Genomic DNA, 27969 nt, shown 5'->3' with positions numbered 1-27969 from the left:
CATTTTGCGCGCGTTACAAACTACGTGAACAGACTTGTGCATATCTGCATTTAAGAAATCACCTTTTGAAGCTTACGTTAATTGGTTAGTTCTGTTTCTTGTTATCGTTGTTCAGAGAACGTTTTGAATTTTTCTATGTGCTGACCCCTTTTTTGAAGAAGGTAAGTCGAAATGACGTAAGTTTTTTCAAAATGGATAAAATTTTAGATAAAACGATTCAATTACAATCAATTTGGACCGTCAAACTACATTATGCGCAACTTAGCATTTCGCATCTTCCGTGTGTAACACGAACAAAACGCAGACTTGCGTTCTTTAAGTACGTTTATTTTTCCGTTTTATTGGGTTATTTTTCAGATAAGAGGAAGAAGCCAAAAGTTAGCCGACGTAAACGCAAGCCTAAATAAGCACTTGTTCTCCAGAAATAATATTTTAATGATTAAAATTACTATGGTAGTTACGATTTCTAACATTTGTTTAAATAAATCGATAAATCGAAAAAAAGCTACATCATAGCTACAGTTGAACTTACTTAACTATCGGCTTGTTTCACCCGTAATCCCGATAAGAAATTAATTGTCTACAGTTCAGCATTTATCGTCGATTTTTTCAAAAAGGGAGCTTAAAATACTGGCCGACAAGGAAAAACAGAAATGTAGCTGATAACCCTATTGTGATTGGTGACTAAATCTGATTGCTCAAATTATTGTTAGTTCGTCGAAACATTGGAATTGGTGTGCAGTCGGGTTGTCAGCTTAATTTCTCATTTTTGGTTGTCGGCTAAAACCCATATCGGCCAATTCGACGATCGCCTAAATAATTGATTTGAATAATTAACCAGACAGTTTATAAAAATGTGTTTTGAAAATTATCCTTCCTTCTAGGCCTGATATTTTCACTTTTTGATGTTAGATGTTTTAGTCGGTGGCCGCCGTATTGGCCGACAGGGCGTTTAGCCGACAACCAAAAAATGAGAAATTTAACCGACAATTTGAGTAAAATGAGCAATAAAACTTATTCTGAAGCTGTGATTGGCCAATTTAAAAAACTATTTCGTAAGCGGATACATATACCGCAGTTTTTTCAACTAGTGTAACGAAGGTCAATCCGTGGACCGTATTTTACCGCATCTGGCCATGCCACGCGGGCCATGGCCATGCCTCAGCGGCCCGTGGGACTTGATATGAATATATCACAACCGAACTACTGAGACTTTTATGACCAATTATGATAAAATTGTCGGCTAAATTTCTCATTTTTTCCTTGTCGGCTAAACGCCCTGTCGGCCAATTTTCCTAGCACCGTTTTAGTCAATTAATAATTGCGCCCTCCAATTTCCCATTTTTTGGTAGATTGAATATGAAACCAATGCTTACTGCAAAGTTATTGGAGTCAAATTTTTCAGCAAAATAGGTCATATAACTTGAGACCAAAATAAAGCATGGAAAATTTTATACACAATATATATGGTGAAAATTCATACAGCTAGCGTTTATTCCTTCACTTATAGTAGGAAATATGGAATGAAACAGCAGCGTATATTAATACATGCATAGCCTACTGCATACTATTTAAGGGCGGAAAATACCACACGTACACACATTCAACACACGCTTATATGTGCGTACGCTTTAACTCTTTTCACTTTCAGCACTCACTTGTACGCGTTCGTTCTACTTTTACGTTTACTTCACGCATTGTTGTTACTTCGTATCAAAAGCGTTTGTTTGTTCAACGCACTGTTAAAGACACAAGCTGAAAACATTATCATATTCATTCCTTAGCAATTTGAATGCGTGTAGTTATTGATAGTTTGGAAAATTTATTCACACTTCAAAATTAAACGAGATTTAAAAGCAGCTTTAAATTAAAGAATTTTGGGTCACAAACAGTAAGTTTTTTTTTCAATATGGTTTTTTAACGGTTTTTTAACGGTTTTTTAACGGTTTTTTAACGGATCTTTTCTGTTTTTGCCCCCCCCCCCCCCCCCCCCCCCCCCACGTCCATTTGCACCCCCCACTTACACATGTTACAGCATATTGTTTGAATTTTATACAATTACATATACAATTATGCACAAACGGCATTTACAATTTAATTGGGCAGCGAAGTTTTGAAATTAAGACGTATACGGTAATTGAACTTTGCTTATAATGTGAGCAGACAAAGAATAATGCGTCATTTTACTATTTTTGCACTTATATTCCATAGGATTGGCTTTAAGACACTAATTTTTTTGACAACCGGTAACAAAAATCCATCCAATCTTGTACCGGTGCCGGCACGTTATTGTACCTAAATTGAAGGAGCTCTAAGGACAAAAAAGGACATATTTGGGGGTGCAAACAGACTGGTTATATAGGACTGGGGGGGGGGGGGGGGCAAAAACAGAAAAGATCCGTAAGTTAGCACCGCCTAATTTTATTTAAAAAAATTAGTTTTTGACGCAATATTGCTGAATCTCGCAATTAAAGTTCAAAAAAATTTTTACACCATTAATCCCCTACACCTAGTGGTCTTGCACATCAGTGATCTTGCCTACTTATGGAATTCAGAATAAGCAACGGTGACCCCAATGTAAAGTTGACGAACTCCACCCAACCCAGGTTTAGACCTCGACTTATGAAGAGACTTTATAATTCTAGTAGGGGTGTCCAATATTAACTACAGATACACGGTCTAGCTCCTAGTTAAATTCGAGATGGTCTTTTTATGGGTCCAGGATTGCATTTTTGTGGGATTAATAATAGTTAACTTTTCTTGACTTCTTTTTGTAGATGTGTAACATTTACCAGCAACACTAAACTAGCGTTGCAACAGGCAGTCTACCTTCCAAAATCAGGTGGAATTTTACCAAAAAATCTTAGAAATTTTGAATTCTTAAGATAAATTAGTTTTCCCTAGGACCTTGTATTGCTTATTGATTCGACTGAATTTAACTAGTTAACAAAGCTGTAACAATCGACTTTTCATCGACGATGGGTTTAATGTGTTAGAGTTTAGTTTATTTGATTCTAAAATTCGGTTTTTAAATATATTTATAATAGCACAGTTCGTTTTTCGATAAATTATGTACTAGCCGATTTTCAGCGCAAATGTATGTTTTTTGGGTCCAGCGCAAATACTTCAAATCGAGCTAAAGTCGGGCGTCATATTTGGTTCGAGCTGAAGTTTAGCATCAAATTTGGGTCGAGCTAAGGTCGAGGAGCAAAAAGTTAGGTCTAGCTAAAGTCGAGATCAGATCTAAAGTCGAGCTAAAGTCTTTTATGGACTATTTGAGTCGAGCATGGTCTTTTCATACCACGTTTTGGTCGATCATGGTCTTTTCAGAAACCGAGGTCTGAACCTGGGAAGTCTTACGAGACCAGGAACGTTGCCTCAAAATGTGATTTTTTCAGGCTTGTTCAAACGTGATTGAGTTTTGCATTTGCGTTAAACAATAAAGACAGAAAAGTGAACAAAATGTGATTTCGTGATAACTTCTTTTTTTCTTGTGACTTGGTTGGAGTTTGTTAACTTTACAGTGACGAGGTATTTGATAATTTACCGTTGCGTATTATCTGAATTTGATAAGCAGGCAAGACAGTCTAGGGGATCAATGGTGTAAACAGATTTCGAAAATCAATTGCAATATTGAGCAATGTTTCGTCAAAGATTGAATTTTTTACTTAAGGGTGCTGACTTATTTTTGGCATTTAGTATAGTTGCTAAAATTTTCATAGGCAAAAGTTTTTGTGCAATATCTTGCAAAATCTTGACAACATATTTTCAGGAACTGGCAAAAGATTATACTGAACGGCAGAAGTATGTTAGCACCCCCTATTTTCACGAAGTAAAAATTCAATTTTTGAGGCAATATTACTCCAAATTGAAATCACATTTCAATAACACTTTTTACACCATCAATCCCCTACACTAGTCGTCTCGTCTACGTATTAAATTCAGATGAAACACAGCGTTCACTCACCAGAAAGCCCAATGTAAATTTGATGAACACCATCCAAGGCTCATTAGAAACAAGTTGATACGATAGCACATTTTAATCACATTTTTTCTGCCTCTAATATTTAACGCAAATGCAAACTCAATCATAGTTGAACAAACGTGAAAACACCACATTTTGTGACAACTTTCTTTTTCTGTTGAGACTTGGACGGAGTTCATCAACTTACATTGTGGTTTCTGGTAAGTGAAGGCTGTGTTTAATCTGAATTTATTAGGTAGGCGAGAGCAAGGGGAACAAGTTTTTATTTATGTTTATACATCTTTTTACCTCCAACAATTTTGCAGCTTAGTTTTCTTATTTTGGAGTGGAGCTTTTGTAGACGACCTCACCCAGGACCAGGTGCGCGACCCAAGCCAGCTCTGCTCAGGCCATTGAGACCAAAATCGATTCTGATCAGTCAGACTTGAGTCGCGCACTAGGGTTGCCAGACTGACTTCAGTCACGCACTGGGGTTAACCTGATTAACACTTTTAGCTGTTAGAAGAAGCAGTAATCTTTTAGAAGATTGACACGTTTAGAAGAAGCAGTAATCATTGGTATAATGTTTTGTTTGCAGAAAAATAGAAATCATTTTATATATATGGTTTTTGAGTTCCAAACAGAGTTCATAAAAATTTATTCCAAACAGTAAAGTTTCAGCTCGACAGCTATTACGAAAATTAATATTTAAGGTGGAATTTGGTGTTCATCAAGTTAAATTGGGAAGTGCTCCTCAAAAATCAAGGGACATGGGGGGTTAATACATTATTTTTGTTTACTTCTCTCAATCATTGTGATTAAGCCTCATAGGTTGAATGTCAAAGGTATTTCAACGCCCTTTTTTTACGAAAATTGTGATCGAAAATGGATTGGCATCTGATTAATTTTCGAATAAGTCTATAGTTTTGTGTATAATTTGGTAATTGAAATTTAGTGTGCTAAAGATTTTAAAAATGCACAATTTCAAAGTGGAAAAGATTATTTTCTGGAAATTTTGAGCCCAAAATGATAAATTTCTCAGATTTGATTCGATCCCATTTTGATTGCTCTCAAAAAAATTGAAACAAATATGAAGGAACATTGGTATTTCCTTGGTCGACGACAGTTCTGATAGTTTTCAGTAATTTTTAAAAAATTTATAATATTTTGAAGGGTGTATTGGCGATGCAAATTTGTAACACCCGCCAACTTTTTAAAAACTTTTTTCTTTACTTTGCAGAGGGTATTTTGTGTGCATTTCAGTTTTAAAATAATGGTTTTGAAAGCATCAAGAGCAACACGGGGACTTCTTAACCTTTTTTTAGTTCCTTTTTCACAATTTATATCTGTTCAAATTTTCAACACTTTGTTTCTCTGGCCATTGTTTTCCTCATTGTTGTCCAACAAAATTTACACGAGCCTAAAGATCTGCATCGATAAAGTGTCTCACAAGAAGGTGATGGTCTTGAAGTCATTTACATCAACAAGTGGGAAGTTATTCGTGATTTTTAAATTGCAGCTGGCTTTTACCTGGATTTTTTGTCTAAGGATGTTGAGAGAGAGCATTTCAAAATTTTTTCATGATTAATATACACAATTTCCCTGAAAATTTGCAATTATTGACAGCTGCGAATTTATACGTTCAGCGTTGATATCTTGCGCTTATTGTGTTTTTTTTTCTATTTTTTTACTGCTTGTCTATGGGCATTGTCATTTGTTGCACTATTTCGATGGCTTTGAAAATGAATGGTCAGTTTTTTAAAACATAATCACTGTTTTTCTCGTGGAAGTTTTGCTTTGTCGTTTTCTGGGCTTTTAATGGTAAGAGGTATTCGAGGCTCTTAAGGTTTTTTCCACTTATAGCTATATTTAAATTAGTTCGCCTTGAAGATGTTACGTCTGATTTTTTAAGTTGATTGTTGATTTGCATTCGTTTCTCATTTTCCTATTTTGTTTTCAAGAAACAGAGTTTTTTTCTGAGCAAAATTTATACTTAATAGCCACCGATGTTTTTTGCGTCAAAGAAGAATGTTATTGGTATCTTGAAACTAGTTTTTGTTTGTTTTTGGCGCTGGGAGGTCTGCGTTCAGTTTAGGTTCAGGTTATTGTGTTTTCATTTGTTTTTCCGTGGATCATGCTTCAATACTTCCCTTGACACACTCTTGTTGACAAGAGTAAACATTCAAATATCAAAATTACATTATATACGCATGTTTGATGAACATTTGGTTACATTACGATTTTCAATTTATTCAAATTTTGAATCGACTGGAAATCGACTGATTTTTAATTGCTCTAAATTCTATAAAAATGACTAAAGAACCTACGGAGAAATTCAAGTTTGCCTGATATCTGGAAAAAGCTGAGTTTCTCGTGAAATCTGTTAACCATGCTTTGCAAAATTATGTGTCTTATTATCACGATGAACAGATGTCACGTGGGACTCAGCTTATCGCCTTTTACGTATGCTGTCAATCTTGCAATCAGATTTCGAAGAAAATTTTTACACCATTGATCCCCTACACTGGCTGTCTTGCGTTATTATGAAATTCAGACAATGAGCAGCGGTAACTTATATAATGGAAGTCTTAAAAAGAAAATTTTCTTATGAGATTTTTTTTCCACGTTTGTTCATGAACAAACGTGAAAAAAATCTCATTATTGAGTTTCTATTTGCATTAAACATTAAAGAGAAAAGTTTTGAATAAAATTGATTCGTTGACTTTCTTTGTCAGAATTGATTGGAGTTCGTCAACTTTACATTGGGTTATCTGGTAAATTAACAGTGCGTTTTATGTGAATTTCATTGTAGGGGATCATTGGCCTGTTGTTTAAAAATTTTTTTGGACTAACCTTACTCAAAAAATGACTTTTGAGCGCACTTCATTGAATTCAGACACCAAAGCATAGACTAATTGGAAGTTAATTGCGTTTACCTAAACTCAGCGCTCTAATTCTTGAGGGTTCTATACTGAAGGTCAAAATTAAGTTAGCAACCCCTAGTTTTGCACCATTGATCCCACCCCCTGCACTAATGCTCTGGCCTTCCTGAGAAGTTCAATCAATACGCAATGTTAACACGCCAGACACATCAGTGTTAAGTTGATGAACCAACCAGATACATTGATATTTAGTTGGTTGTTAAATTGAATCCAAAACTTCAATTGGATGAAGTCTATTAACTTTACATCGGTGTTTCTGGTTAATTGCTCTCAAACGAAGTTTAGCAATTATATTAGTCCTGTTCGTCCTCAAACGTTAGACTTTTCGTCCTCAAAAACGGGATAAACAGGTAGCGCCCCGCACTCCCCATCAGACCCCCAGTGCACCCCCTACCCGTGGCTACTGACGAACAACCGATCGCTAAAAACACGCAATTTTATACTAATTTTCACAATTTTTTTCAAGGGTTTTAAAAATTTTTAAAATTTTTAAAGTTATTTCAGCCCTGGGTGTCAAGGAACCTCCTCCTGGGTTTTATAATAGGTTACTGCATAGTTTATAGTGGTAGAGCAATGGTTTCAACATTTTAACATCACGAATTTTAACATCACGAACGCAAGGGCCAGAACACTTCCTTAAGGGTTTGATAATAAGTTACTGAAAAATATTTTTTTTGCCATGTAATAGCTTTCAATGTTTTAATATGACAAATTTAAGCAATTTTTTTTTTGATAAAACCTGCTTTTTTAAGTTATTTTGTTTTTTTTTTGTTTTTTTTTAGGTTTGTCCAGTCTCAAGAGCCACCGAACCTCCGCCAGGGTTTGATAATAAGTTACTGCATAGTTTCTAGTGGTAATGGAATGGTTTTTCAACATTTTAACATCGCGATTTTTGGTACTTTTTTATGAAAATTGCATTTTTCAAATTATAAAATTTATTGTCATTATCTAAGTTTTCCGAGCCCCAGGAGTCAGGAAGTCTATTCTAGCGTTTGATAATACGGTACCTAATTTTTTAATGGCCATGGAATGCTTTTCGTCATTTTATCGCAAATTTTAGCAAATTTTTTTAAAACTTGCAATTTTTTCATCAAGTTATTTGTCATTTTTTAGTTGTCAATTTTTTCATCACGTTATTTGCCATTTTTTAGGTTTCTCAAACCTCAAGGGCAAACGAACCTCCTGCAGGGTTTGATAATAGGTTACTGCATAGATTCTAACGGTAATGGAAGGGGTTTTCAACATTTTAACATCACGAATTTTAGCATTTTTTCACAAAACCTGCAATTCAAGTTTTTCGAAAATTTGTCACTTTCCAGGTTTCTCCAACCTCAAGTGCCAGCCGACCTCATTAAAGGTTTGATTATAAAATACTGTATAGGTTCTAGATTGTTTTTGATGATTGTTTTTCAAGTTATTAATATCAACAGTATTTTTGCAATTTTTTGTTTTTTGAATCTTTTTGAATTTTTTATCGTTTTTTTTTTCGACACCAGGGTCCTAGCTCTCTTCCAAGGTTCGATGATAGGCTGTCGCATAGTTTCTAGAGTTAATAGAATGATTATCAATATTTTAACGACTCCAGCTTTAGCAATTTTTTGATAATTGTTTTTTGTCAAATTTTCGGAAAATTATTATCATGTTCCAAATTTATGGATCTTTTTGAGCCAGTGAAACTATTCAAAGCTTGAAATAGGGATACGAGATAGTCTCTTGAGACAATGAAATGGTTGTGGAGATTTTAATTTTGAATTTCAGCAAGATTTTGATATGACAAATATGACAAATTTAAGCAATTTTTTTTTGATAAAACCTGCTTTTTTAAGTTATTTTGTTTTTTTTTTTGGTTTTTTTTAGGTTTGTCCAGTCTCAAGAGCCACCGAACCTCCGCCAGGGTTTGATAATAAGTTACTGCATAGTTTCTAGTGGTAATGGAATGGTTTTTCAACATTTTAACATCGCGATTTTTGGTACTTTTTTATGAAAATTGCATTTTTCAAATTATAAAATTTATTGTCATTATCTAAGTTTTCCGAGCCCCAGGAGTCAGGAAGTCTATTCTAGCGTTTGATAATACGGTACCTAATTTTTTAATGGGCCATGGAATGCTTTTCGTCATTTTATCGCAAATTTTAGCAAATTTTTTTAAAACTTGCAATTTTTTCATCAAGTTATTTGTCATTTTTAGTTGTCAATTTTTTCATCACGTTATTTGCCATTTTTTGCGTTTCTCAAACCTCAAGGGCATACGAACCTCCTGCAGGGTTTGATAATAGGTTACTGCATAGATTCTAACGGTAATGGAAGGGGTTTTCAACATTTTAACATCACGAATTTTAGCATTTTTTCACAAAACCTGCAATTCAAGTTTTTCGAAAATTTGTCACTTTCCAGGTTTCTCCAACCTCAAGTGCCAGCCGACCTCATTGAAGGTTTGATTATAAAATACTGTATAGCTTCTAGATTGTTTTTGATGATTGTTTTTCAAGTTATTAATATCAACAGTATTTTTGCAATTTTTTGTTTTTTGAATCTTTTTGAATTTTTTATCGTTTTTTTTCGACACCAGGGTCCTAGCTCTCTTCCAAGGTTCGATGATAGGCTGTCGCATAGTTTCTAGAGTTAATAGAATGATTATCAATATTTTAACGACTCCAGCTTTAGCAATTTTTTGATAATTGTTTTTTGTCAAATTTTCGGAAAATTATTATCATGTTCCAAATTTATGGATCTTTTTGAGCCAGTGAAACTATTCAAAGCTTGAAATAGGGATACGAGATAGTCTCTTGAGACAATGAAATGGTTGTGGAGATTTTAATATTGAATTTCAGCAAGATTTTGATAAAATTTGCGATTGTTTTCAAAATTTTTGAATAATTTTGTCCTTTTGCAGTCATTACTGGCCAACGAAGCTTTTCAAGTCTTGCAGATGAGTTACTTGACATAAATCCAGAGACAAAAAATAGTTTTGAACATTTTCACTGCGAAATCTGGAAGCTTTTTTAAAATTCTGCATTATCAGTTTTTTATTTGATTTATTTACTAAAAAGTCTAGAAAACTAAAAGTTGCAGAGTCGAATCAAGATAAAGCTAGCCTCACTAAACTGTGGCTAGCTACTGAAAGAGCCAACCGCTCGCCGGTCGTTTGAGAGCAATTCGCCCGACGTTAGTCGGTTATGTTAAGGTACTATTGAGTATGATATTATTTTCATATGTAGTCCTGAGCACTGTTGTAGGGGATAAATTGTGAAAAAATTGTTTTCGAAGTTTGATCACAAGTTGGAGTTATATTGCTTCAAAAGTTTTTTTTCTTTCATTATTTTTGACGTTCAGTATGTCGGGTTTAGAGTTAGAAATGCTATTACAAACATCATTTTTTCGGAACTAAAAGTTTTTTCTGTTGTCAATTCTTTTTTTTCATTAGCAGACCTGTTGCGCGGCTATTATCTGTCGGTTATATTATTTTTGTTAATGAAATGTAACGTAATCTTATATCTTTTGAAATTGGCAAAGATAAATGTAGAGCCAGTATATACGCCTTTGAAATAGGATAAACCACGCCACCTTTTGGTCTGTGTTCTGATCAAACAAATGGATTGTGCACACATCTTCAACATCATTTATTACTATAAACCCATCATAGAGGGCTACTTATGTTTAGATGAAACTTGGATATATCACGATGACTGTCCTACGTTCTGCAAATTGACGCAACCAACTCTCATATAGAGTGATTTACCTGAGTCCTTTTCTGGGCGTGTTGTTATAAAGAATGCCCCCTCATAATTCTGACAGTCATGGTGCATATGGCGTTTCATCATCAAAAGAGCAACCGGGTAGCCTTCATATTCAGTCAGATTTCGGTGGTAACTGGAGCGAAAGTGAGGTTAGTCTCGAAGTTGCTGAAATTTTTGAAACATTTTTTTGAAAACAGGAAATTTGGTTATGAATCAAATTTCGAAGTCAAAGTTAAGGTGCATTTCAAATTGACATGCAACTCTTTGTTAGATCTGCAATATTTGTGACATTTTTAAGAAAAGCAGTCGTTTTGAAGTAAAATTAGTTGGACATTCAGAATAGAAAATAAAAATAGTGAATCGGTTAATAATCAGAAAATGAGTTGAAATTAGGTTTTGTCTATAAAAGATTAATAAAAGTTTTTGTCCATAACTGTTTAAGTTGATGACGGAAAATTCCTCGTGCTGCAAGGAATGAATATTTTATAAGGAATATTTTACAAGGAACCATTCTTACATATATTTCCTTCCTTCCAGCTCCTTGCTTTTTTATGTGGATTTTAACTATGAACAAATTTTGAGTAGGTTAACTCAGATGGGAACACATGGAGCCCTTTATCTACGCCCGCGGCAGAGAAACCGCCCGGATGTTCAGAGAGGTATCTGGGCAGAATGGGCTCTGCTGCTCCAGATGAGTTGGACATGGGCATCGGCGAAGGTACAAGATCTCTCATATCAGTAAAGACCCAAAATGTAGAAGTGAAATATTTAGTGTAGCTCTGAGGACTCATTTTCATGAAGTAGTTGATCAGTTTTTCAAAAATAAGCTTTAAAAAGGAATCATCTTTTTATAGCTCTTATTCAATGTAAACATGTTTTCTAAATTTAAATTTCTGACTCATGAAGATTACCTAGTTTATGTCGGGTCTGCTATAACCTTTATTCTTTTGAAGCTTTAAAACTGGACTATTGATCCATGTTGCAGTCAAAATGTTAAGAAGAAACCACTGAGATCATGCTTTTGTGTTCAGATGTAGAAACCGCTATTACACTGCGATCGCCCAACGAACCCCCGCCTTCAGTGTGGTCTCAGCTGCTGGGGTCTCTCTTTGCATTCATGAGTGTAGCTGCAGTCAGTGCCAACACCCTTGTCATCAAACTCAACCCAGAAATTACTGTCGCATGGTTCCTATTATGGCAGGGTAAGAACTATGACAATCTGATATTCTGCTAGTGAAATTCGCAACTAAGGACTTCAGAGCTCAGTTGAGTTGAACCAACGACTTCACTGTTAAAATAAAAAGTGCTATCGTTCCACGAAAGCTACGCTGAAAGATGTAACTCTGTTATATGGGCCAACGTTCTACTATAGCTCGCCAAATTTTTTGTTTCCGCTGGAAATAAGGTGTTTTCTGTTGAGTATTGTTAGAAGATTTTGCATACGCAACTTGCACGGTTAAAAATAAATGTCAATGAATGTCAATAATTTCTGGCTCTGTGTATGGCAACTTCTGGTTTTGCCGACTTTTGGCCTTATATAACGTGCACGTGCGTGTTTAAAGTTAGAAATGCTGTTCCAAATCCAGTACTGGTTCAAATTAGGTAATATTGCGTTTCCCAGTTTGAAATGCAAAACTTAGTTCCAAAAAAAATCACGTACAACTGAAGATTTTGTAAAAAAAATAAAAAAAACAGTTAAGTCTGAAATCAGTTCTCTAGTAACGAATCATTATGCATTTGATTCCTTAACATTTAGTAGATGATTTGTTCAGCCTTTATACAATTTTATCACAAAATTTGCATCAAATATTTTCCAAAGTTTTAGCAACTTCTAAATTTTCAGAAAAAAGAAAACGCTTTATTCTGTGCCTCAAAATCGCCCGTAAATTGTCAGTTGAATACAAATCGGGAACTTATGCTGACCAGGCTTTTAATTCGACTCCTTTTCTTGCAAGAAATTGTCCACAATCATTAAAATATGCCCAAGAGCATGATCATCCTATATATTAAACGCGTGAGCTCTAAAATTGGACACAGTTTTTTGCATGTTTAAGGGGCCTCTCGAAGCGCATTTTTAAGAGCGACATTGAGCAGCATGGTTAAGCGAACATATCGAGAGAGGTCAATGACCTAAAAGGCTTAAAGTAAATGGGCGAGAACCGAACCTGGTACTAAAGAGTTAGTCAGGTGCATTTACCACTAGGCTAAGAGGGCTTGAAAGTGAGCTCGCCCAGAGGGAGGAATTACTGTCCTGGGTACTAAGCGTTTATTAATTCATCCCGAACGAAGTGTGAAGTAATAGTTGTACACGCTTTACTTTTTGATTTTCGCGTGAGGTCAGTTGCTCTCAACCTGAAATATGGTTAATGATACGATAAAAGCGATTCTGAGAAGCGGTGGTGTGTAGTTGTTATAGCGCAGTTGGTAAGATGGAGGACTGCTATTCTGGGGGTCGAGAGTTCAAACTCGTGTTGGGTACCTGCCCTTCTGTAAACATGAAGATTTCTAATCAACACTACGCGGCCTGTTGCTCGAAAGCAATTCCTGCGAGGTGAGTCGGTTTATGTTCCTGTGTGTGTATGGGGGATGAAAAGTGCTAATCCCCCTATATAATAAACGCGTGAGCTCTGAAGTGGGACAAAATTTTGCTTGTTTGAGTGGCCCCTCGAAGCACATGTTTAAGAGCCATATTGAGCAGCTTATTTAAGCGAACATATCAAGAGTGCTCAATGACCTAAAAAGCTCGAAGTTGAAGTTTGAGAACCGAACCTGGGACAAAAGACTGTTAGTCAGGTGCAGTCGCTACAAGGCTATTATGGCTTGAAAGTATGCTCGCCCAGAGGGAGGATTTACAGACTTGGGTACTAAGTGTTTTGTAATTGCTTCCGAACGAAGTTTGAAGTATTTATTGTAAATGTGTGGTTTTTTGCAAAGTTTTAACTTTACAGATTCTGCGCTAATCTAGAACACTCATAGCTTTCGACTAAGTTTGTCACGCTTTACTTTTCGATGTTTCAGTAATCTCAGATGCTCTCAATCTGAAATATGTTTATTGATAAGATAAAAGTGCTTGTGAGAAGCGGTAGTTTGTTGTGGTTATAGCGCAGTTCGTAAGATGGAGGACTGCTAATTTGAAGCTTGAAGTTTTTTTCTATTACCACTATCCATAAAATTGCTATGAAACTTAGTTTTGAGCAGTTTTAGTCGTTTTGTCTAATATTCCTCTTTTATAGTAAATATCAGTCGCAATTGAGCACAATGGTCAACAGCGCTCCTATCGTAACATGTTTTAGGAGTCCTTAATCATGCAACTTGGGGTAATAAATGCGTTTGAGACGCGCTTTACCATCATTTTTAAGTTCCTTATATGCACATTTTTTTGTGCTCATTAAGCATGCGCTATGGCAAAAACAAGCAAGTCAAACGCCATTTTCCAGTATTTTGCTGCAGAAAGGGTAAAAGACAAGTGCAATACGCATAGATACCTTAAGTGGTGAGACCTATGGCTGTTGAACGAAAGGCATGGGTTCGAGAGCCCGGTTGTGTGCGAGACAGAAACTTTTACTTCTTTCAAACCTGCTATTCGTGTAAGTTATTTATTTGTTATGGTTTTGCGGGCCTGCTAGTTTCCCTAAAACTGGTTGTCACCGTTTTGGATGTGATGAACGCAATTAGTAAGAAATGAAGGGGCTGGCGCCCAGAAATCACATCGTTTGTAGTTGCCTAAATTATAAGGCTATAAGCGTTTTGTGTACCATATAGTTTGCTTTAATTCAAAATGATGCGAAACTGGGCCACAGACCCCCTAAGTTCCTACTACTAACCCACATGCAGCTTTTGAAAAGTTATCTGAAATCTTATTACTTATTAATTGCTCTCAAAGATAAGCAATTTTTTAAACGTGTGTCTTTTTATGACTCGAAGAGGAGTATTGAGATTCTACGTGTTTTTTAAGCTGAAGCAAGTTTGTGCATGACTTCCGACTTTTGTGTTCGAACTTTGACTTCTGTTTTGGAACAATGGACTTTAAAAGTAGCTTAGTTTTTTCATAGCCGCACAGCGATAGCTGGGGCTATTATTGGCCTTCTCTTGGTTTTTTTATTTCGTCGTCATGATTTTTGTTACGACCATATGACGTCACAGCCACTTTTTGTTCATTTTTTCATGCAATTTCAACTGAATTGCATGTGTGACGTCATTTTTCGCTCTTAGTGGAGCGAGTTTTTTGTTCATGCGCGTGATTAAATTATTGGTCACACTTGACTTATCTCACTCTCAAAAATGACTTCCTCACTTTGAAATTGACTTTTATTTACTTTAATTCAAAGAGATAAGGTCAAATGGGTGTGTATCACTCTAAATGAGGTTTATTTGAGATTAGCTAATAGAGGCAGCAATAACTTATACAGATTAATCAAAATATAACAGATCAGCCTTCAATGAAAAGACGAGTTTTTTTGTCTGTCTTTACTGTTTTTTTAGACTGCCGATCTACGAATCTTTTGCGGCTATTTTCTGGCAATCTGCCAGCTATGTTACTATATAGTATTAAGGAACTGCTAGCAATATTTAAATTGAAAAGGTCATTCCGAGAGTTTCTGATCCCATAAAAGTCCCACCTAACTTTCTGATCAAGGTGGCCCTCAATCTAATCCCCAAGCACCCGCCCCCACCTATGCGCCATTCCTACCCCCTAACGCCACCTAACTCACTGCGCGCCCTCCCCCCTCCAACTACCGACCTCAGCCAAACCCCTACACCTACCTAATCCCCAACATTCAACTCTTATCTACCTACCTACCTACCCACCCCTTGGAACCTATTTACCCCCACTTCCTACCTACCCCCGACAACCTAACTACCTACTTACCCCTCCCCCAACTGGCCCACATTTCTAATTAAAAATTTGTCTTACTATATATTGCGTTTTTTGTATTACTTTTTGACATTTCTGATATGTAGGCAAAATTGAAAGAGTTTTCAATGAACACCTGTTGCGACAACAGCAGTTAAATAAACTGCCAGCGTAATAAATGTTAATGCCCAATCGACACTAGAAAAACACTTCAGCATTAGACTACGAGTTTATCACACTCTTTTATCGCCACTCTTACTAAGTAGACAGTGGCGATAAAAGAGTGGTGATAAACTCGTAGTCTAATGATGGAAACAGTTTGTTAAACTTGTAACCTAAAAAAAACTTGTGTCGTGTGTGTGGTCTGTCTTGTGTGTGTGTGGTGTGTGTTGTGTGTGGTGTGTGCGTGTGTGCAGTGTGGTGTGTGTGTTTGCGCGTGTGTGTGGTGTATTGAGTGTGGTGTGGTGTGGTGTGTTTGTGTATGTGTGTGTGTTTAAGTGTGTGTGTGCGTCTGTTTGTGTGTGTGTTTTTTGTGTGGTGTGTGTGTGCTGTGTCTGGTGTGTGTTGTGTGTCCGTTGTGTGTGGCATGTTTGCGTGTGTGGTGAGTTTGTGGTGTGTTGTGTGTGGTGTGTGTGATTAGTTTGTGTGTGTGTTTGTGTAAGTGTTTGTGTGCGCGCGTTTGTGTGTGTGTGGAGTTTGTGGTGTGTTTGAGTGTGTAAGTGTGTGTATGTGTGGAGTGTGTGTGTGTGTGGTTATGTGGTGTGTGCGTGTGTGTGGTGAGTGTGTGTTGTGTGTTGTGTGTGTGGTGTATGTGTGCGTGGGTGCGTGTGTGTGCGTTTGTGTGTGTGCGTGCGTTCATGCGTGCTTGTGTGTGTTTGTGTGTGTGTAAGTTTGTGTAAGTGTGTGTGTGTGTCTGTTTGTGTTTGTGTGTGTGTGCGTGGGTGTGTGTGCGTGCGTGTGTGTGTCTGTGCGTGTATGTGTGAGTGTGTAAGTGTGTGTCTGTGCGTGTATGTGTGAGTGTGTAAGTGTGTGTGTGCTTGTGTTTTTGTGTCTATGTGTGTGTGTGTGGGAGGGGGGGGGGGGCGGATGAGGTCGAAACGAAGAACAGATCCGAAGAAATATCACTTACCTTTGAAAATGTAATTGTTCACAAAAAATAAAAATGAAAAACCAATGAAACTGTTTTCAATTTTGAAATGATCGCAACAGGTGTTGATTAAAAAAATTACCACACGGTTGTTATCGCCCTCGAAGATATCATAACACCTCGGCTTCGCCTCGGAGTTTGATAACTTCTCTGTGGCGATAACAACCGTGTGGTAATATTCATTATTGCACGACTCTTCAAAACATTTCCGGCATTCATCCGGCTATGATTTTAATGCTTGACTGTTTTTAAAATTTTCAGGTGACCTTTTCGCCCTTGAGTTTCTGCGTTTTGCGTGATCTGCGTTTTGCATAATCTTAAGTTTTCTCTCTTTCACAATTTCAAGCAGCTGAACTTAATTCGTGGCAATTTAAAAGTCAAATGGTAATTGCGCGATTTTCAATTTAAATCTTTATAGTGTTATGTGTTAACCTCTGAGGTTATTTGAGCCCCCTAGTGAATTTTTTAGTCCCATTCAGTTTACACCCCCACCCCCGACTGAAGCAGGCTGCAATTGATTAGATCCCCCACTAGTCGTTTGAGAGCAAATCTTCCGACGTTAGTGGCTATCCGAGATAGCTGATAGCTGAAAATTTTCCAATTAATTAACTTTTAGGTCATGCTTATGACTCAAATGTTTAAAAATGAAACCTCAGAAGGCGAATTGCTTCTTTTTGAATTTTGGGTTAATTACTAAAAAATTATGAGTATTAATGACCAAGAACTATGAATTAGCAGCTAGGAGACTGAGTTAAGTAGGAGGCTTCGACATTTTCGGAAGTTTAAATGGCAGAATTTTTAATAGCCGCAAAGCGATATTTGAGACTATTCTCTTGGTTTTTTTTAGTCGTCAAGATTTTGGTTACGACCATATGACGTCATAATCACTTCAAATCTGCTTTTTGTTCAGTCATTCTTGCAATTTCAACTGAATTGCGTGCGTGACGCACGCCATTTTTCACTCTTAGTGCAACGAGAATTTTCGTGCATTCGCGCGATTAAATTTTTGGTCACACATGACTTTCTCAAAAATACTTCCTCATTCTGAAAATGAGTTCTCTTCACTTTAGTTCAAAGAGGTCAAGTGAGTGCGTATCACTCTAATTAAAGGTTATTTGAGAGCTGCCAATAAAAATAGGAGCAATAAGTTATTCAGATTCTTGATCGAAATCTAACATCTGAGCATTTAATAAAGAGAATTTTTTTGGACCTCTTTGACTTTCTTTTTGAGTTTTTGAGACTGCAGATCTACAAAGCCATTGCGGCTTTTTTCTGACAATCTGCCAGCTTTGTTTTGAATTGTTAGAATTAGATGTTAAAATTATTGAAGAGCAAAAATATCAAAGTCATGTTTGATGCCAGTTTGGACCGCTCTCTTATTTCAACTGTACTAATCGAAATGAGAGTTGTACATTATGATTGTAGTCTGACGCTTATTGTGGATAAAAAGGTTAAGCTGCTCTATCTGAAATTAGCTTACGCTGACACTAGTGACACGGGTATTTCGAAATTTTAGGCTCAAAATTTAACAAACTTTCACTGACGATTTTCGTTCACGATTACAAGCCTACTTTTAAAATATGAGATCAAAAACCATTTACAAGTGCGACTATCTATGCTTTCCAAAAGCACCTATTTTCGGCGTAAGGAGTATTTTTTGATATACTTTAGTGGATCGTTCTGCTTTCATCCAGCTATTTTTTTACTCTGATTTTTTTGAATGTCAATTCTCTTTTCACAATCTCTGTTGCGCAAACTGCTAACTGTTGTTGATGGCAATAACTTACGAAATTTTTAATCTGTTTTGTGTTTGGAAAACGTCGCTGGTATGCACAGCCAGTACCAGGCAAAATCTTTAGTCGATTAAAACTTTGTGATTGAACTTTAAAGGATGTGTAACAATTTGAAGTTTCAACTAGAGACCTCTACTTACGGTTCCTGGCAACGTGCTTGGTAGTAGGAATCCTGGTAGGGATTTCTCCTGATCATAGAAAAGTAGGAGGAAAATTCTAGGCAAACATTTTGGGGTAAATACACAGGTCATTTATCATCCTTTTTCTGTTTTAGGTATCGCAATGTTCTTCATTCAATTTTCTCTTACAATACTTACAAACTCAGATCAGAGAGCTGCCAAGGTTATTCGGAACAACTGGACGGGAATTGCAGTTAAACTGGTGGTGATGTTCATTATTCTGCCAATTTTGTTTCGGATAATTCCAGAAATGCCTTTTGGGGATATTTCAGGCATCTTTTCAATTTTTTCAATTCAAAAGCATAAACCTAATTGTAGTAATCTTTACACTAGCTTATGATGAAAATATTGAGAACAACGGGTGATATTCTTCCTTGACCATTTTGACTTCGTTTATAACTTTTTGGTTTTGGACATCTTGCGTTCTGCGTGATTGAAACTTTTTGGTTCCGGACATCCTGCGTTCTGCGTGATTGACTTTTTTCCTTAACATTTTGTTTGATTAAGTGCTCCCGAATAAAGTTCAAATCAATTACCGTAGTAATGTGAGTCTTTTAATGCAAAATTCCTTGAACATTTTTTTGCTTATAACTTTTTGATTCCGGACATCCTGCGTTCTGCGTGATCTGATTTTAGTTATTCACACTGATTTTAGTTATTTGTAAATGGTTTTTGATCTCATATTTTAAAAGTAGGCTTGTAATCGTGAACGAAAATCAGATCACGCAGAAAAAAGTTATTCACACTAGAGTATAAAAGACAGCGAAAAAGTGGGTAGTTTTAAAGCGTCAATCTAGTTTAAGGTGAAGTGAGAGATTGGTGTTTAAACAAACTATCGGTTTTTAAGAGAATTTTTTTTACGTTAGGCAATTTCTCATATGTTCTCACTGTTTTTGCTCTTAGTTTTTTTGTGAATCCTATTAAAGGCGATACACGTTTTCTAATGGTGCTTAGTTGAATTTTTGATTGCCTCTATGGGCATCTAATGGTTTTCTAATGGAAATTTTTTTTGTCTGACGCATTTTACTTTTTGTCCTCAAAACGGGATAAACATGTAACGCCCCCTCCCCTTCCGCCTCCCGCTCACTCCTCCCCCCCCCCAACACACCCCTCCCCCGTTCACCCTCATCCACCTGCTTGCGTTTGGACTCCCTCTCGTACATTAATCCCAACCCTACACCACCAATCGCTTAACCCCCCCCCCCAACAAAGCTAGCATCTTGGAACCACAGCTGTGTACTACCGAAGCCGATCACTCGCCGGTCATTTGAGAGAAGTTCGCCCGACGATTGTCGATTGTTTTTGTGTGCTGCCCATTTTTGGTTTTGTTCTCTTCTCACATAGTCGCTTCAACGACAGGTCCCATCGCGTGTCTAATGAGACATAATGGAGCCTGTTTGATATTCACAGTTGATAGCTAAATGTTTTCATGACATCAACACTAGTGCTTTAATAGAATTTTCCGTTGTTGCTTTTGTTTTTTTTGTACCCTTATCACTTAGTCTCTGTAATGGCAGTTCCCATTAGATTTCTTATAAAGCCTTAATGAACCTATGTATTTTTTTCAGTTGTAGCTAATGGTTTTTGTAATTTTGATAATGTGTAATTTTTCATAAAATGTTATTGAATGTTTCAATTTTCCCGCACAAGTGAATCTATTTTGCGTATTCAGTGTCTTTAACAGTTTATACAACTTTACTCTGTGATTCAGTACTTTTTCGTTTTGCCCCTTTCGTTGTTTTTTTAAATTAATATGAAAAACATTCGATTTCACTGGCCTTCTATTGCACCAAATTTTTATCCATTCAATGTTTCTTGGTAGCTGAAAGTTTTTATGCTTAAGCACAATTTTATCCCAAACAATTGGAGTGAAATTTCAGTATATCCCCACGTGTAATGACAAAAAATCTGAAATAATTCTTTTTTTTCAATTTTGTCTTCATGCTCTGATATTTTTACTTGTTGGAAGGTCATATGCTGTTGACACTCAAAGAATAGTTTTTGTAATAATGATGATAGTTAGGGGTTTCATTTCATGTTAGTAGTTCGATCTTCCATTTCTTTGGATTGTAATTCACGAATTGTCTTGCGATGCTTAATTGCCCTTAAACGAATTTTCTAGCAATTATATTAGTGCTGCGGTTTTCTGTCAATTTTTTTACTGGCTCTCAACTTTCTTCAAAAATGGGCATACACCTGTAAAAATCTGGAAGGCATTAAGTGGCTGAGCAGCTCTCTTAGAATTTAACGCCTTACTAGCCTCTAAGTATGCGATTCATCGAAACTTTTGATGAGACGTAAATTCATCTTGTGAAGGGTGATTCCTAATTATAAGAGGTTATCCCCCATTCCCCATCTCAGTCCCACCAGTTACTCCCAGTATCGAAAACGAAATCAGAAATCCAAGCGGGATGAACCCATTAAGACCCGTTTTAGATGCCCATTATTTGAACATTGATACCAGGTCTATTGTTCATTGGTATTGATGTTAATATCTGTATCATCTCTTTAAGGAACAGGAGTATGTCTAACTACGAAATCCGAATCAAAATCTTGCACTTTAAAAGTTTTAACAATAGTTTTTATGGTTTTTTCAATCCCAAACTCGGTTATGGGAATCAATGGCGGCTATTTGCCGGCAATCTGCCGGCAATCTGTCTGAGCTTATTGCCCATTTTTAAGGGAGGCTAAAATCTACCCTGAAGCAGAGGGGGGTACAATGGAAGTGAACCCCTGCCCGTTGTTTTATAGTCATTAGTCCAATGTTTGTGGGTTATAATTTTTATGGCTCTCAAAATGGTTCTTTTTGATTTTGTAATTTAGGTCCTAGGTACCCATAGTTAATATAGCTCTAGGCTGGTTGAAAAGATTTTAAATCTATTTTTTGAGTTATTATCCGCCATCATGGACTCAAGCTACAAATATTTAGGAGCTATACTTCTATTTAGTTTTAAGCTTTTCCCAAGATGTTTTTTAACACCAGTCTAAATCTTCGCATTCGACTTCTGACTTAGCTTATTGCCTGTTTAAACTGAAAAAAATTTAACACTTGTCTAATAAAGTGAGTACGCTTAAAGTCAAAACAGCAGAACGAAAAGCAGATAAAATCATGTTCAAGTCGTTAAGTGTTTTTATATGAAACCTCCTATCAACGTTTCTACTAGTGTGTTTACTATGTAGGTACTGTTTTGTTGTTCTTCTTACGTTTTAGTTTTCAAGATGAAGAGTTTGTTTTGGAAGACTAACTTAAAAAACTCACTGAAAATCGTAAAAGAATGATTTTTGCAGTAGTTTAGATATTTTGTCAAATTTGTTCTTTTCTGTCTCATAATGGAATCTAAAGTTAGACAAATTTTCCTGTTAACTGGGATTATCGCCTTTTGTAGATTTTGGTTTATTGTTTACATGTGTTAAAACGAATATTTTTTTAATGTTTTATAAAATTTGATTTTTTTATTGTTTTAAAAATTGTCAAAATGATTTGGTGGCACGTAAGGTTGGAGTATAAAGTTTTTGTTAGTAGTTTTTGTTCTTTACTCTATAGTAGACCTATTTTTTAGAATTTTGATTGGGGTGCCTTATAGTGAGTTTTGTGTTCCCACCCCGCGCTCCATCCCCCCCCCCCATACACACTTGAATTTTGATTCAAATGTATATGATGTTTATATACTTTTGAATCAAAATTTCGAAAATTTGTCTGATAATTTTGCCCAATAGCATCTGATATGTACGCTAGTGCTTCATTTTTTGAAGATTTTCAGAAATTTAGGTTATAATTTCTTAATAATTCTACTCTACTGTGCGGAAATTCTGATCAAGCACTGGCATCTTTCAGAGAATCGGTCGGCATAAATGAATTTTTATGACTTCAGTACTGAGAAGCTACAATTTTGATTTGTGTTTGCGAAACATCTGTCCCTACTTGGAAAAGATGCCCGTTATCTATCCAGTGATATTGACGTGTGGACCTTCATTACTTGTGGCGGTATTTGCCTTTGTGCTATTTGGGGAGAAATTGACGAGGTTCCAGGTCTTCCTGGTTTCTGTCAGTTCCATTGGAGTCGTTTTTATTATCAGGCCACCATTCTTATTCGGATCATCTGTGAACGACGACGCGTACCCTTACAGGTAATTCATTCTCCAATCTTCTATTTTGTAAAAAAGAGACTTTATCACTTCATTTACTATTTTGCAGAAAAAGTCTTTATCACTTCTACACTGAAGTGAATTTTCTTACTTTATTTTTTGACAATTTTGGCTCATCTTTTTATTTCACACGCAGTTGTTTTTTTTTCGCGTGGCTATTTTTGCGACAGAATTTCATTCAACTTATTTTCGCTCTCTCAGCTCAGTTTCTTCATTATTTTTTCAGCACAATAAATGATTGATGTATACAGATAATCAAATGAGACAAAATGGAGAAGTCTTGGGGCATTATAAAGAAAACTGGATCTTTTCCGTTTATGCCCCCTTGTACGTTATGCACCCCCCAGATACACAACACGTGCCAATACATAGCAAATCGTTATGTAAAAATATGGTACGTGCGTCGGAGGGGGCGCAAATAATTTTTCCTCTGACCCCTTTGACATTTTGTCCTTTAAACGGGTAACGCTCGGAGGCCTCGGCTGTGATTGTTTAATGATAAATGGCCAAGAACTAGTCGTTTGTGCTCTTTCAGGCAGTGATTACCATCTAATCGCATGATATCTACCTTTTCTAGTAGCTCTCAGACGAAGTTTGTAACAATTATAATAGTCCGGTCGGTCTTTTTTAATGCGATTTTTTGCTTGACCGATTTTTTGTCTGACCCATTTGACTTTCAGTTCTCAAAAACGGGATAAACAGGTTGCGCCCAGCGGGCATTAAGTGCACTTAGAACTTTTCAGCTCACTAGTCTCCAAGTATGCGATTCACAGAAACTGTTTTGGAGACATACTGTTTTGAAGGGCGGTTCTTAGAGGTTGAAGACCCCCCCCCCCCTGTTGCACTGTTGCCCCACTACCCCCAGCAGCCCCCCGTGGCTAGCTACTGACAAAGCCAACCGCTCGCCGGTCGTTTGAGAACAATTTGCCCGACGTTAGTCGGTTATGTTTAATTGCTCTTGAACGCAGTTCATAGCAATTATTGTAAACGTGTGTCTTTTTTATGCAAATTTTTCGCTTGAAAATTTTGCGCTTTTCTTCTAGAAACTTCTTTGACTTCTCAAGTGACTTTTTCACGTTTTCGTTCATCATTTTTGAGTGATCTCTAGTGATCCGAAGTAAAGCTTGTTGCTAATATAAAATCGGTTGCAGCATAGGAAAACTAATGTTAGCGCCGATATTAGTGCTGGTGGCCATGTATCGGGAGGTCAGTGGTTCGAATCCCGGTGGGGACTTGCACCCATAAAGTAAAATTGATCTATACTAAAGATCATGAATTAAATTGCCTCGCCTGTCGTTCAAGAGCAATTCTTCCGACATTTGTCGGTTTATGTTTAAATTAGTCATGTGGTATTTTTTGTGCGATTTTACGCCTGACCGATTTTTCGTCCGACACATTCTGATTTTTCGTCCTCAAAAAACGGGATAGACACGTAACGCTTGGATAGAATTAAGTTTTTTTAGAGCTTTACGCCTAACAAGTCTCATATTTCATATTGTTACAATTTTTCAAGATGGCTGTGAATGCAAAATTGAACAACAAAAATAGCAGATGGTTCATTGAACAACAAAAATAGCAGAGAACAAAATCGATTATGTGGAGAATAATGAGTTGTTCAATTTCATTTTTAATTATATTAACAAGTAAGCAAAGTAATAGTTTATCTAATAAATTGTTCTGCTATAGATATATAATTGAGCTGTTTTTGATTTGTCAAATTTGCTAGAAATATGTTTGAAAGCCACTCTATAGTAATGTATATGATTCGTGATTTTTCCAATCTGCTCAAGCTTTAGGGTCAAAATTTGCTGAGCGTCTTTCGTCGTGTTTTGTATCAGTTTGCTTTAGTTCTGAGTGCGTGATATCGACAATTTAACACAGTTATTTCTACAGATTTGTACATTACAGTAACACATGTTCTTTCTCTTGTTGCTGCTACTCAAAAAGCTTTGAAACTTAGGCTGTGTTTGACCGTGTTTAAACTTAAAACTTAAAGCCATTTTTCAAATTGAACCTAATTGTTTCCGTCATCTCAAAAAAAATTGACCAAATCTTTTGAGAGCCGGTTGCAATTATTGGATTGTAAATGCAAGACTTGTGTTTTAAAGACTGCTTGTCAATTAAAGAACGTTTATTCAGCACGACGTTGAGATCAACCAAAATGTAGCTAGCTTGTCAATTGGAAAAGCATTTTAGAATTGTAAAAATTGGGCTACGTCTGTATTTCTAACACATTAGAAAACGTTTGGCCGCAATTAACAATTTAAAAAACTTTTTTGATGGGAAACTGTGAGTTTGAATATTTCGAAGAACTGTTTTAAGAGTTAACCGAATTATCAAGATCCGAGTTATCAAGTTCGTGGAAAATTATGCTGAAAAACTACTCCATGATAAGGTAACTGTTTTGTTTTTTAAAAAAAATGCAATCTGCACACGCTTTCTTTCAAATTTGTTTAGCGTCCTTCGTCGTTTTTTGTATCAGCGTGTTTTTGTTCTGAGAGCATCAAATTGGCAGATTACACGATTCTTTCGGCTGTTGTTGATCATCAAAAAAGCTAACAAAGTTAGAATGCATTTGACATTGTTTAAACTTAGAAGTTGAAAAACCATGTTTGTATTTGACCTAATTGTTTTCGATGTCTCAAAATATAAATTGGCCAGTTCTTTCACGATCCGATTGTGCAATTGTTTGATTTCAAATATAAGAACTGTTTTTTGACAAATTGCTTTATAATAAAGTCTCTGCTTTTAAACCTCGGAATAACACATTTAATTTCTAAGTCATTCATGTGAAGTTTATTTGCAATACTTAGAATCATTAGGATGTATTTGGTGGTTTTGAGAAGCCAGTTTGTTTCGTAGGAGTTTTAGTTTAATATGATCTTTTGCTATATAAATCAAATGACTAACGGAATTAATTTAACAATGTTGATTAGGGTTTTAATGACTATCTGCTCGTATTTTAACATAAAACTGAACACAAACGTTTCTATTTGTCTTTTTACTTGCGACATTCTAGGAAACTTCTTAGAAACTTCTTTCTTAATTATTAGTTTTATATACCAATCATTTTCACTTATATACCAATTCGTTGTCCATTTTTTTCCATTATACATTAACAATTCATTCTGCATTCTGGCATGCGCTTTTTTGCCGTTGTTTAGACTATTTTTTGAGAAATACACTTGACCCAATATTGAATTCAAGTCACCACTCATCGAAGTTGACTTCATATAAATTTGGCAAATTTTGCTTTCAGACAACAACTAATGTTTCGGTTACCTGAATGAATAAATCAACTGCAGAAGCGGGTGATTTTGCAGCGTTACATTTCTCTTTCTGGCCTCCCAATTTTCTTCACCTAGGTTTTTGTTTGTGGTTTATTTTGAATACTTTGATTAATAATAGCGATGTCAAGTTATTGGTCTCATTAATTGCTCTCAAACAAAGTTTGTAGCAATTTTATTATTCCTGTGATCTTTTTATGCAATTTTTCGCTTGACCAAGTTTTTGTCTGACCCCTTTGACTTTTTGTCCTTAAAACGGGATAAACAGGTAACGCTCAGAGAGCGTTGCCCCTGCCCCTCCCCGCCCTCCACACACACACACACACACACACACACACACACACACACTTCCCCTCGCCACCGCCAACAATAATTGTTGACCGATGCTGCATTAATTTTTGAATCTCTGAAATTGATACCATCGTGTTTTTGAGAGCTTAATAATGCGTTTCAAGCGCAAAATGGCCACTATTTTATAGTAAGTTGTGGCTTTTCGAAATCAATTTTTTCAATCTTAGGTCTTTTAGGGGACTTTATTTGTTAAAATTAATAGTAACTTCACTTCAATAATTCATGCAATGAAAGTCTCTTTTTAACGAGAGGTATACACTAATCAGATATGGCGGTTTTGCCCTGCTTTTCTATTTTCGTTTGATTTATTTTTTGATTGCTAGAAAATCATTCTGTGTACCGGCAGGGATTTTTATTTCGTGTTATTTTTGTTGGCTTCAAGGCTTTGAATTTCAATTAAAGTTTGTTTCATAAGTGCATTCTTAACGATATTTGACGTTTTTTGGAAAAGATTTCAAAATTTTAATCTTTAACTCTTTTCAATTTTTACTCTGACAGTCGGATGGCTATTTAAATTCTTTTAAGCCTTGAATGGTAAATAACGAAGTGCCTTTTTTCTACATCTGTTTCCAAGTAGTCTTTTAGTTTCTATCTGACCTACAATGTGTTTGTACTCTCCACAGTCTAGCATGTCAAACATGACGTAACTCACCTTCAAAAGGACTTTTCCTCTCATGATGAACCTTGCTTTAAATTGAGTCGGTGCGGTCAGCTGACTATTAACTACAAAGCTCTGGGAGCTATATCTCGGAATTCGACCAGCTATGTTTCGTCAATAGCAAACTAACGGGATGTTTTTTGTTTTTTTTAAGGTTATGGGCGACCATAATCTGCATTGGGCTTGCTTGTCTAGTCACAGCTCAGGTATTGGCTGTGCGCAAAATGGGGTTTAACGTCAACGCATATCTACTCAACACATTTGTGGGCGCCACACTTACCCTCAGCGGGGCAACTTATCAAATCTTATATTCCGATGAGCTTCTTTACAATAAATTCTTTTGTTCGAATACTTACTACACAGCATTAATAATTGTTGTATCATCAATAATGGCATCGTTCATATCGCCTCTAGAAGCGCTAGCTTTGCAAAGAACAAAAGCTGCAGTATATACCTCCATTGGAACGTCCAAAGTCGTGCTGGATTACGGAATTCAACTCGTGTTTTTCCCAGACGAGGGATTATCATGGACAACAATTTTGGGAGCTATAGTGGTCACAATTACAGCTCTGGATCTGTCTTTAAATTTGGACGTTTTGGTTATGAAGTGGTTCAAAGAAAGGAAATTGGAAATGATACAAAAAGAGGTGGATAAGAGCGTAGAAACGAATGACACAAACATGGGCATTGCCGCAGAATCAAATTGCTAATTTCCGTTTCAATTATTCTCACAAATTTGTGTTATGATCTTTTTTTCGTGTATGTCTATAAATGAATTGGCGAAAGTTCAATTATTGCATAGAAATTAAAAAGCTCAAATTATACTCTTTGAATCAAAAGATAGTTTGAATTTTTTAGTTTTTCGCCAAAGCCAGAACTATTTGTATGAATTAAGTGTTCAGATTGGTAA

At 36.1% G+C, this 27969-nt stretch overlaps 1 protein-coding gene across 3 annotated transcripts; it reads left to right on the top strand.

Moving 5' to 3' along the window:
- On the top strand, positions 1 to 27969 carry LOC142351098 (uncharacterized). 3 transcript variants are annotated; one of them, XM_075403185.1, is made up of 7 exons: positions 1 to 84; positions 10568 to 10792; positions 11229 to 11361; positions 11675 to 11845; positions 18713 to 18889; positions 22568 to 22745; positions 27214 to 27969. In XM_075403185.1, the coding sequence occupies exons 2-7, from the start codon at positions 10679 to 10681 to the stop codon at positions 27767 to 27769; spliced, it is 1329 nt and encodes a 442-aa protein (XP_075259300.1). In that variant the 5' UTR covers positions 1 to 84; positions 10568 to 10678; the 3' UTR covers positions 27770 to 27969. The 3 variants fall into 3 exon arrangements, with proteins under 3 accessions (XP_075259300.1, XP_075259301.1, XP_075259298.1); XM_075403186.1 differs by lacking the exon at positions 1 to 84 and adding an exon at positions 92 to 161; XM_075403183.1 differs by lacking the exon at positions 1 to 84 and adding an exon at positions 1605 to 1891.

Source organism: Convolutriloba macropyga, chromosome 12 (assembly GCF_964194025.1).
Source record: "Convolutriloba macropyga chromosome 12, txConMacr16.3, whole genome shotgun sequence".
NCBI lineage: Eukaryota > Metazoa > Xenacoelomorpha > Acoela > Convolutidae > Convolutriloba > Convolutriloba macropyga.
This window is presented reverse-complemented; position numbering and strand designations above follow the sequence as displayed.